The sequence below is a fragment of the Priapulus caudatus genome, unplaced genomic scaffold (genome assembly GCF_000485595.1).
Source record: "Priapulus caudatus unplaced genomic scaffold, Priapulus_caudatus-5.0.1 Scaffold407, whole genome shotgun sequence".
Lineage (NCBI taxonomy): Eukaryota > Metazoa > Priapulida > Priapulimorpha > Priapulimorphida > Priapulidae > Priapulus > Priapulus caudatus.
Genome location: NW_014577468.1, coordinates 52,830 through 65,379, shown reverse-complemented (window position 1 = coordinate 65,379; position 12,550 = coordinate 52,830). Strand labels below are relative to the sequence as shown.

At 44.1% G+C, this 12,550-nt stretch overlaps 2 protein-coding genes across 2 annotated transcripts; one reads left to right on the top strand and one right to left on the bottom strand.

Moving 5' to 3' along the window:
- Positions 1-5,540: 5,540 nt before the first annotated feature.
- Positions 5,541-7,324, top strand: LOC106810052 (uncharacterized protein K02A2.6-like). The gene is made up of 3 exons (XM_014813316.1): positions 5,541-5,856; positions 6,309-6,484; positions 6,656-7,324. The coding sequence occupies exons 1-3, from the start codon at positions 5,541-5,543 to the stop codon at positions 7,322-7,324; spliced, it is 1,161 nt and encodes a 386-aa protein (XP_014668802.1).
- A 2,543-nt stretch (positions 7,325-9,867) lies between these two features.
- LOC106810051 (putative nuclease HARBI1) lies at positions 9,868-10,876 on the bottom strand. Its single transcript, XM_014813315.1, has 3 exons — positions 10,825-10,876; positions 10,460-10,518; positions 9,868-10,335 (listed from the first exon to the last, which is right to left on the bottom strand). Exons 1-3 carry the CDS (start codon positions 10,874-10,876, stop codon positions 9,868-9,870), a joined length of 579 nt encoding a protein of 192 aa, XP_014668801.1.
- Between the last annotated feature and the right edge of the window lie 1,674 nt (positions 10,877-12,550).

Below are 12,550 nucleotides of genomic sequence, written 5' to 3'. Positions count from 1 at the left end.
CTGCCGAGGGGGGCGTTTTGGCTACCATACGATGAATGTTTTCTGGAGGTATAGCGTGTATCGAAGCAGTATGCCTCAGCGCGTTGCTGGTGCAATTGACTGCGTGGATATGAAACTAGTTAGAAGGTTGAAAACATAATGGTTAGTTACTTACGATACTAGAACAAAGTACTCGGCTGCTTCAACTTACCCAGACAAGCTATACATATGGTTAAAAAAGGTGGTGTTGCCCTGTGCATGCGGCATGTAAGCCATTAGTCAGGATTTTGTGTAACTATACCTCGCATATCGTATACTAATTAAACTGCCCTATAATAGTTGGCTTAATGGAAACGTGCCATGGGGCAGAAGAGCGATTAGCGTTTTTCGCCATCTTTTCCTAGCTGTTGTGAACATTGTCGCCTTGCCTGGCCTGGTCTCTTGTTAAATAGAAAAGTACTTCTTGGTTATCATGAATGTAATAATATCTGTGTGGCATCGTCGAGTCTCTATAGTCAGATGTTACATAGTAAAAGGTGATGAACATAAGTAAAATAATATATGATTACTCCTTATTGTAGATATGCTTACATCAAGATTGATGTCCAGGAATAATAGAATAGAATCAAGAGAGAGAGAGAGAGAGCAGAGCAGCAGAGAGAGAGAGAGCAGAGAATAAGAGGCGTTAGCGTTAACGTTTTGAACGTCATCGTCAACGTTATCACGTGACCTCTCTCCACGCCCGGGAGATAGCAACACCCGTTATTGTGGGATAGTGTTCTGAGCATATGGTTCTGGGCCTGCGCAGACGAGAGCCACGAGAGGTCGACTTGGTGAAGGCCATGATGGTGTTGTGTTGATATTTTGAAGACATAATTTCTAGAATTGCTAGGCTCCATAATGTTTTGTGAGTATAACTTTTTGTCGTGTTTAGAGTTAACATGTTATAGGTAAAAGTAACCAAGAAGCAGCACACTCTAATTCATGTAATTTGTGTGAAAGTAGGTTTAATTCCCAAATGGAATTTCACTGTGTAGGACCTGGCAGGTTGTTACAAGATTGGCGACATAAGCGATATTTCACTATACATTTTCCTGTGTATAAGGGTCCGACCGAGACTAGCTACGTTTGAAATGGGTTGTGGAATGTTAATCATTGTACTGTTACTGTTAGGCCCACAAGACTAAGCTTGGTTGAATAGTTTGTGTGAATAAGGATTGTTGTGGCACTGTGTGGTGGCTCTCCCTGGTTTTTAGTTTGGGAACTAAAGTTTGGTTTGTTTTTGTATTTCAGTCAATCGTTTTAGTATAATTAAACGCATATGGAAAAGGAGATTAGTTGTTCTGTATTGGAGGTCAACACCACCTACAACAATGTTGTCAACAGCAAGCGACCTTCAACTCCAGCACAGGCAATCAAATCGTGCTCATAGGACATTTCCCCAAATATCTACGCGTTGCTGCAACTGGCCAACCACTGGCTACCATGCAATGACCCCATATGAATGCGTGAGAAGCGCCAGCGTAAAATGAGAGAGCCAGGGCAATTTTTAGATGCGTGGTTTAACACAGTGAGAGACAGAGCCAGCGAGTGCAAATTTTCAGAACAATTTCACGAGCAAGCCGTACGTGACAAACTAACATTCTCATGCACTGATGATGGTGCTAAGCTAAAGCTCTATGACTAAGGTGATAGACTGTCATTGGAAAAGGCAGTCCAAGTACTGTCATTGAGAGAAGCTACAAGTCCGAAGCTAAAGGAATCTAAAGCAGCTACTATTGAAGCAGTAAGGCACCAGCCACGAGTATCACAAAATACGCTGTGGAAGAATGGAATTATCTATGACCGAATACGCAGGAATACTCCACAGCAAGGTGCGAGATGCAGTTACTGCGACAGAAGCCATCCCTTTGGAAAGCATAACTGCCCGGCGGCCAACCATAAGTATATGAAGTGCACGAAGACAGGCCACTTCGAGGCGATCTGCAAAAGTAGTGGACAGACTCGCATCAGACAGATAGAAGGTGAGAACCACCATTACAAGCAGACAACGCACACGTTCGTGGGAGGCGTGAGAGAAGAAATTGCATCCGATCCAGGATGGCACATCAAGCTCACTGCTAGCACAGAAGAATTAATATGGTGCATTGGCACAGGTGCACAAGTGTCAGTAATGCCGGAGCAAGCATACCATCATTCCTTCGACAAGCTGTCGATGCCCAACAAGGAATTGGTCGGAGCAGGAGACATGCGACTAAACACAATCTGGTATGCGACATGAGTTTATGCCACGGGTTTTGAGTTTATGCCACGGCAAAACCCAGGTAAAAGAAAAATGCATCCAAGCTACTACTGGGTGTTCCAGCCATACGAAGCTTGGGCCTGATCCACCACATCGCCGGCACCTGCACCATCAGGCCGATTGATGCCCAGGCACCAGTACCCCCTCTACGAACGTGTGGTGGAGGCATACCCGAAGCTGTTTACTGGGCTGGGACAGCTCGAAGGCGAACATGACATAGGCCTAAAAGAAGGTGTCAAGCCTTTCTGTCTTACGACAGCATGCAGGGTTGCGCTTTCCTCACTCAAGAAGGTGGAGAGGGAGATTAGTCGCCTTGTAATGCTCGATGTTATAGAGCCAGTAGAAGAAGCAACTGAATGGTGTGCACCTATCGTCGTTGTCACTAAACCCAGTGGAGACGTCAGGATGTGCGTAGATCTGACCAGGCTGAATGAAGCGGTAAGGAGATAAATATACCCGATGCCTACGGTAGAGTGCACGCTTGGCAGAATAGCAGAAAATACTGTGTATTCCAAGCTAGATGCAAACTCAGGGTTCCATCGGGTAGTCTTGAATCAAGAGAGTCGCAAGCTAACGACATTTATAACGCCGTTCGGATGGTTCATGTACAAGCGTCTCCCATATGGTATCACGTGAGCGCCTGAGTACTACCAAAAATGAAATGGATTAGATCCTAAGACTTACCTGGAGTGATATGCCATGTAGACGACATCATCGTGACAGGGCGCAACCAAGTCGAGCACAACGAGCGACTGAGGTCAGTCTTGGATGGCCTGCAGTAAGCAGGCATAACCCTCAATCCAGAAAAGTGTGTGTTCTCCTTAGCAAGCTTAGATTATCTGGGTCAGATCATCGATGGACGAGGAATCCAAAAAGATCAAGCATAGACCAAGGCTATCGTTGACTTCTGTGAGCCACAGGAATGTCAATGAACACAGTAGCGTCAATGAACTCAAAAGATTCCTAGGTATGGCTAATCAGCTGACGAAGTTTTGCCTGCACATGGCTGAACGTACTAAACCGCTACGAGATCTTCTCAAGAAGAGTGCTGCATCGTCATGGGGCCCAGAACAAGCAGCTGCATTCAAGGATGTCAAGGATGAACTGGTTTCTGAGCGAATACTGGCCATGTACGATCCAGAGCTGGAGACAGTTGTGTCAGCTGATGCGAGCAGTTTCGGTCTGGGAGCTGTGCTTCTTCAGAGACAACCTCTGGTGATCTGCGACCAGTAGCATATGCCAGCAGGTCGATGACAGACAATGAGTGTAGGTACGCTCATACCGAAAAGGAAGCTTTAACAACGACATGGGCTTTCGAACATTGGCAAGACCTTTTGAGGGGCATGTCTTCTATCAAAGTCGAAGCTGATCATAAACCACTGGTACCATTGTTCTCAACAAAGCTGATTGATGAACTACAAGTGCGAATCCAGAGATTCGGTATGCGTCTAATGTACCAGGCAAGCTGCTCTACACCGCAGATGCGTTATCTCGCAGTCCGCTCAGATGTGTGGGTGATTTTAGTGACCTCCAAGTAGAGGCACAATGTTACGTTGATACCGTAATGATCAACCTACCAGCATCACACTCACGACTAGACAAAATCAGGCGTGAACTTAAGAGGGATGACACACTCAAGGTTATGATATACTATGTGGAGCATGAATGGCCCGACTCCAAACACAAGCTGTACGGACCAGTCAATAAGTACTGGAGTGAGAGAGGTAATTTGAGCCTCCACGAAGGCCTGCTTTTGAGAGGGAGCAGACTTGTGTTTCCCAATGTCCTGAGGAAAGACATAATGAGATACCTTCACGACGCACATCAAGGAATTACGAAGACACGTGAAAACGCTGCATCATCATTATGGTGACCAGGACTGTCACACGACATCGAAGAAATGCATCGAAATCATCGAAGCATCGAAATGCATCGAATAATGCATTGCTATCCCAACGGAGATGACCGCTCTACCAGAGATTCCGGAACAGGTGGAGCCATCATCGAGCGAACACAGGCCAACTGTTCACAGCAGACAGCCAGACACTCGGAGCCACGGCGGTCTGAGAGAATGCGCAGACCACCACAGAGATATGTTGAGAAGTACTAGATGGCAGCTACATGGAGCAGTGTTGTGTGTATAAATAGAAAATAGCAAGTGCAATAATGAGGCACAATAATCCTCTGCTCTTGCAGATTACTTGGAGCAGTCTACCTCCATTTAGTTTTTGGTTTCATTAAGTGTTCTTTGAAAGATACTTTTTTATGAATCTAGTATGAATACGTAATGCGCACAAGTAGTATTCTTAATCATTGTGTTCCGATTAAACAGTGATACTGCGTGAGTACACTTATTTCTCATTGTAAACAAAAGTAAAGAAAAAAGGGAGATGTGGTATAACCATCGTCTACTCAGACGGTCACATATTGTTATGTTATCCGGCAGAGCATTGTGGGGTTTTGGCGCGAGGGCAAATAAAGATGACTCCCAGTTAACACACTACGCTGTGCATCGTCTATTGATATCGGTGGTTATTCCCTTCCTTGCTCACTCATGAAACCGCTACATTGTGTTGTACTCCGGATAACACTCCACAGCTGGACTCATTAATTACAGGATAATTATGCAGTACATGTATATGTATCATTCGCTCAGTATTATGATAATAAAGTGAGAAAATATTTAATTTAGCATTGTGTAGTTTTTATTTATTTCCATAAAATTAACCGTTTCAAGCAGGGTCCTGTAGTGTAGTTAGTATGTTATGCTTTACTTTCTGTATTCGTTTACGAACACGTTATCTATGACACTATTCTATATGCAATACGTGACGGTGAGAATAAAACATACGGGGTCTTTGAGCCTGTGTGATGAACAGAAACAGACGTGTTTACTTGAGTGTTCAGAGGCAAGAGCATACAACACTATATTCTGGCGACGAGGAACTGAAAGGTGGGTGAAAACAGATCAGTGGATATCCAGAGACAGGTTTTGACGGTTGAAACGAAGGAGCAAACGCACATCTGTACGGGAAAAGCGGTGTCAACGTGCATACCCAGTCCCGCAATTGCCAGTTGGAGCAGCGCAGCCGCTTGTTCTCACTTCTAGCAAGTGAAATTGAAACTGAAAACGTCTCAGGGTGATTGTGTTTTCCTGTCATATCGATCGAAGCCTACGTGTACAAGCCTACGTACGAGCACTGGTGATACAGAAAGCTGGGTGAGCCTACCTCAACGCTGATTCAATAGGAAACGGAGAATGACAACCGGCCTACCACAATTTCCAGCGTTCGCCGTGCACGCGGACAGTGGCAACACTGGACTGAGATGGGCGAAATGGGTGGCGAAGTTGGAGAATCTGATGATAGCATTAAACATAACCACACCAAAACGGAAAAGAGATATGATGCTACACTATGCTGGTGACGAAGTGTATGAAGTTTTCATCACGCTGCCCGACTCAGGGAGTGAAGATGACTTTGAGCTCGCCCGTGACAGTTTGAGGAACTACCTCGACCCCAAGAGAAATATGGAGTATGAAGTCTACCTGTTCAGGAAAGATAAACAAGCTGTTGGTGAGTCATTGGACACATTACACACACGGCTAAGACAGTGATGACATGTGAGTTTGCAGACAGCGATCGAGAAATCAAAACACAGATCATTCAGTCATGTCAGTCATCACGGCTAAGACGACGTGCTCTACGGGAAACGGATTTGACACTGGCCAAACTGCTAGTATATGGCAGAACACTAGAACTGTCAGAAGCACAGGCAAGTGGTATTGAAGGTGACAATGATGGTAGGACCGTCGACGCTCTTCATTCAAAACCATTTCATAACAAACAGCAGGCTAGACAAAAGCCGACGGAAGCTACTGCACAGATACAGAAGCCCTCACGACTGGTGGGTAGGAAGGCTACGTGCCGTAATTGTGGTGGACTGTATCCACACTCCCAAAGTAAGCCATGTCCAGCCAGGGGCAAGTCTTGTTGATCATGTGGGAAGCTTAACCAATTCGCTGCAGTGTGTAGATCAAGACAGAGAAGAGAACAGTCAGCGTATCACGTCACAAAGGACAAGCATTCTACAGCAGAGATGGAAGCACATCAGTCGGATTCCTCGGACGATGAGTGCACGTTTGGTGCGAGACAGCACGGGGACAAGCTACCAACGTGCGACGTAAAGATTGAGGGGAAAGTCGTAAGAATGACTGTTGACACAGGGGCATCAGTGAACATCATAGACAGCGAAACTTTCAACCGGTTAAAGGGGCCCTCCCACGTGCCACTGCTGTTTTAACAACCGACGACTAAGGTCTACCCTTATGGCTCAAGAAACCCTTTGCCTACCATTGGAGTACTTATAACCAAGATACAGTATGCCAAGAAGGTTGTGGAGACTAATATTCATGTTGTAGATGGCAGCATAGGTAACCTTTTAGGCTACAGAGCAGCTGAAGATCTAGGCATTATACATGTAGCACAGAGTGTGACATCTAAGATGCAGACGATAGCCGGGAAGTTTCCAAACATCTTCAAGGGTATGGGCAAAGCGGAAAACATACAGGTGAAGTTATACATAGACGAGAATGTGGAGCCAAAGCAACAACCACATCGACGTATTCCATTCCACGTAAGGAAAGCTGTCGAGAGGGAACTGGACAAACTCAAAGAAATGGACGTTATCGAGAAGGTTAGCGGTCCAACGCCATGGGTCAGCCCTATTGTGGTGGTACCAAAGAAAAACAATGAGGTTCGGATATGTGTGGAGATGAGGAAAGCGAATGAAGCCGTAAAACGCACAAAACATGTCATGCCGACAATCGACGAGCTGATCACAGACTTGAATGGTGCATCAGTTTTTAGTGTGCTGGATTTAAGGTCGGCGTATCATCAACTGGAACTCCAACCTGAGAGTCGATACATTACAACATTCTCAACGCATGTTGGACTGTTTAGATACAAAAGGTTAATGTTCGGTATCAACGCCGCTTCGGAGATCTTTCAGAATGCACTATATCAGGAGTGTTTTCCGGTTTAAAGAGATGCAAAAACATGTCAGATGACATCATTGTGTATGGACAAACCCAAGAATCGCACGACAAAAACCTGAAAGCGGTACTAGAGCGACTTGAACAAGCCAACTTAAAGCTGAATAAGGACAAATGCAGGTTTGGACAAAAACAAGTTACTTTCTACGGACACATTTTCAGCAGTGACGGGATCGCTGTCGATCCTAGGAAGATATCTGGTATCGTAAATGCTAGTGTACCCCAGAGCGCAAGTGAAGTCAGATCGCTACTAGGGATGGCACAATATGTATCCAGGTTTATACCAAATTATTCTGATGTGACGTCTGCACTCCGTGAACTTACACATAAAGGTGCTCAATGGAAGTGGACATGTGCACGAGAAAGCACTTGATGACCTCAAGAATAAACTCACCAGCGTGTGCACAGAGGAGTATTTTGATCCAACCAAGCGATCAGAAGTGGTAGTAGACGCAAGTCCAAGGGCGCGTTTCACAAAGCTCCATTAAAGTTCTCCGCTAAGTTCTTCGTTCGCTCTTTAGCGAACGGAGGCATAACGGAGAACTTAGCGAACGGACAACTCCTGTTTCACGAACGCTCCGCTATGCCTCCGCTAAATAGCGGAGGAATGCAGGCAGTCAGCTGGCAGATAACTACAAACATGTGTTGCAGTTGCTAGGTTACGTTCTATCATATACATAAGCAACAGCGCCGTGATAGAGATAGGATAGAGATAGCTCTAGAACTAACGCTATGGCAAGCGCCGCCCAAGATTTACTCCCACAGAACTTGAAATTCTTGTTGATGAGGTGTCGGAAAATACTAGTGTTATTTTCGGCAAGTTTTCTTACAGCCTCACGTTTCAGAGGAAAAAAGCGATGTGGAGTAGTATAGCTGAAAAGGTTAGTAAAGGCTGATTGAGCATTCGCTCATTGTTTGTATGCAATATATGTAAATGAATGGTAGTGTGGGTCGGCCGCAATGTGTCATATGTATGTTGTCTTTCATACATTACTTGTTTATTATTGAGGGGCATACATACTGGATGAGTTCATTATTAAACTGCTACTTGAATGTATTGCTAAATTGCTTTGACTTTAATGTAACAGGGTTTTATTTTATATTATTGAATATTTTCAAGTTATGAGCATAAGCATTTATATTACTAGCGTGTAAGTCAACGCACACCCTGAATAAAAATTTAAACACTTTTTTCTGGAAACTAATGATCATATTGCATTTATTATAGATAAATGCCATAAGCGATATTGAACGGACAGGCGAGGAATGCCGATCGAAATGGAGCTACCTACAGAGTGATGTGAAAAACAAGGTTGCACGGCGTAAGAAGGCTGGCAGAGCTACTGGCGGAGGTATCGTTGATCTGCCAGATTTAACGCCTATTGAAGAAAAGGTGCTTAGTATTATTCCGACAGCAGCCACAGAAGGCATCGCTGGTGGTATAGAAAGCGGGATAGCGCATGACGCTCTTGCTTCACCCGGAGCAGTGTCACCTGCTCGGTCTCAATCATCTCAATCATCTCTGTCCTCCCAGTCATCCCAGTCACAGCCAGCTTCACCAGCACCAACACCGATGACACCCGTACCGCCACAGTCATTGCTACAGGAGGAGTTAACTCAGGGAGGATGGGTTAAGTCAGGAAAGAAAAGAACGCATAAAGAGGTAGTGTCATCTAATGAACTGGTGTGTATTGAAAGACAACGACTATGGGTGGAAGAGGAGAGGTTGGAAACCGAACGGCAGCGACTGCGCATGGAAGAAGAACGACTTGATGTAGAGAAGCAGCGACTAGAATTGGAAAACGCAAAATTAGAGATGAAGAGGTGGGCATGGATGGGGGAGCAAGGCACGAGTGAAACAGCTGATGTCGCACAACATAGAGTGAGCACCTTGTAAAGCGTAGAAGCGAAAAACAAAACACATATATTTTTGCATTTATATATCATGTACTTTCATCATTTATATATTGTATAATGTTATTTGTTATCTATCATATAATGTTATCATCCTTCTATCCTATATAATGTTATCACTTATCTATCATACAATGTTATTATTTATCTATCATGTAATTTCATCATTTATCCATCATATATTGTTATTATATATAATCAAGAGCCTATATATAAGGTATTATAAGCTGTTGCTATAATGTTATTTTATATATCAATATTTTTTCATATTTATGTACAATCAAGAAACGCACAATTAACAAATCGAAAGTCGTAATAATATCCATAATACACACTGTAAATCATTTCAGAAATTCTACTTGCCACTGCTCAAAATTCATACATTCTTTAGTTTACTTCAAAACATACTAGCATTAACTTTAAGTATGATCCTTGTGTAATAATGTTTAACAAAGACGTATTTTGTTGAGTGCTATATAATATACTCAGTTTAGTATTACAATATAATTAAAATAATATAAAAGATTTCATCTTGTTTTTTTAGTTGTAAAGCCAGTACGTTTACGTTTGCTCTTAGCACTTGCACTTACTCTTACAGATTACATACTTATTTACAGTTTTACATTGCAAATCTCTGTTGTATCAGCTGCTCCCGCACACGCCTCCCATCTGCATTGTCATTAGGTCTCTCGCCCACATTAATATCGTCACCTCCGAATTCAGCCTCATTCTCATCAGGGAGGAGAGGGATCTTCTCTCTTACTGCAATGTTATGTAGTACAGCGGTTGCCATAATTATCCGACATGCTCTGTCCGGGGTATACCGTAGTGCTCCACCTGTAGACAGATGTAGGCATCGGAAGCGTAGTTTCCACACACCAAATGCACACTCTCTTTTGTACCGTTCGGATTCTGTATTTGGATTCAGGATAGGTGTCATGAGATATGGTCGAAGTGGATACCCACTGTCACCAAGCAGCCAACCGTCAATGTTTCCCGTTGCGAACGTATTTCCAATGTGTGAGTTTTGGAAAACAAAAGAGTCGTGACTACTGCCGGGCCAGCGAGCCACAATGTTGACAAAATTCTAGGTTAGCGCTGCATATGCCTTGCACGTTTATCGAGTGGTACTGTTTTCTGTTGACGTATATATGTTCACCATACTTAGGCGCAGCTATTGCAATGTGTGTGCCATCAAAACATCCACGTACGTTAGAAAATCCAGCGACGTTGTAGAAGTCCAGTTTTAGCTTGTTCACACTGCCTTGATCTTCAGGAAAGTAAACATGCTGGTTGGCGTGATTTGCCAGTGCTCGTGACAATTTCTGTGCCAGTGTTGTAAATTATTCTTGACAGCGATGCCTTGCTGATTCCCAGTGTATCGCTAGCCGTTTGCTGAATACTTCCAGTTGCGTAAAATCGTAGTGCCGCAAACACTTGCAGAGAGGTAGGTATGGCCCTAGATCCCATTGTTCTTGGCGAGAGCTCTTCTTCAAGTTGATCCACTAGATCACCAACAACATGTCTAGGCAATCTATATCTAGCGATTATTTCGCTGTCATTGTATGCATCAAACGGATGCGTTCTGTCTCTAAAGATTCTTTCTCTTCGCAGACCTCTTCTTGCATGTTCTCTATTATAGGCTGCATAGAATAAAAAGTTTGCCATGATTCTCGCTACACACTCTTGCTCGCTGTTTTTGCATCGACGATGGGAACACAACTGATGGAGCGTTAGCCTTACGCATTGTAGCTTGATTGTAGTTGTTTTGGGGCTACGTGCTAATTACTGTAGCATCGTGTGCCACATGCTCGGAACTCGTTATACGTGCTAACAAGAACTTGGTGCTTAGTGCTAACTGCTTGGTGCTAATTAACAGGCTCTTGGTGCTAATCATAATACTCGCTACACGCGTAGAACCTACGTAAATCGGTGGCATAATAATCATTGCAATACATACATGCATGGTAAACTAGTTACACAACCTTTGTCATACTCTTAGTGCAGTTTAAACAAATTCTTTTTACTCAATAACATGCACGATAAACAGCCAAGACTATTTTTATTACGTAAGCTCTTATTTCATGGTAGTTTAGTGCGAATTTTGCATTTTTATGGGTTTTATATACACCAAAGAGCGCTCCGCTAAATTTAGCGGGACGTGCAGGAGCTCCCGCTAAAGTTGTCCACTAAAGTGAGGTAAAAAGCGAGCGACTTTAGCGAACGGAGATTCGTGAAACGCGTCCTCCACTATTTAGCGGACAACTCGGGAGTTAGCGGAGGAGATAGCGGAGAATATAGCGAACGGAGCTTTATGAAACGCGCCCCAGTAGGCGTAGCCGCCATGTTATGCCAAGGCGGGAAAGTCGTTAGTTTCGCTAGCCGAGCACTATCTAGTGTTGAACAGCGATATTCACAAACAGAACGAGAAATGTTAGCAGTAGTATGGGGTGCTGAACACTCCATCTCTATCTGTATGGGAGTGAATTCGATATTATCACAGACCACAAGCCACTGAGTGGGTTAGTTGCCAGTCATAAGCAAGCATCTGCCAGGATTGACCGATGGAGGTTACGGTTGTTACCGTATAAGTATACTCTCAGCTACCGTCCAGGAAAAGATGACGAAAATCCTGCTGACTACATGAGTAGGCATCCGGATCAACCAGCAGCGACAGATGCGGCGGAAGACTATATAAATTACGTGTGTACAAACAGTGTGCCCAAGGCACTCACTGTAAGAGACGTAGAGGAACATGCTTTGAGAGATCCGGTGCTACAGAGGCTAATCCGTGCAATTGAACATGGACACTGGGCAGATGAGGAACTCGTTCCATATCTGACAGTGAAGGATGAGTTAGCAGTCTTCAATGGCTTTGCGCTGAGGAACACACGGTTGTGTTGCCAGTTTCGTTACGTCAGCAAGCAATCGAATTGGCCCACGTCGGACATCAAGGTGTCGTCAAGACACCGAGCTTGTTACGTGAGAAGGTTTGGTTTCCGGGTATAGATCGTTTGGTGGAAGAGCGAATTAAGCAGTGTTTGCCATGCCAAGCTGCTACCGCCAACAACGCAGAAGGACCAGAATATCTGAAGATGACAACACTACCGTGCGGACCATGGAAAGAAGTGGCAGTAGATTTTGCCGGTCCATTTCCGACGGGAGAATACTTGCTAGTAGTGGTAGATGAGTATAGTAGGTTTCCAGATAGAGATAGGTAGAGCTGGTGACAAGTACATCATCGAAGGCCACAATTCCTAAACTAGATAGCATATTTGCCAGGCAAGGTATACCAGACACAG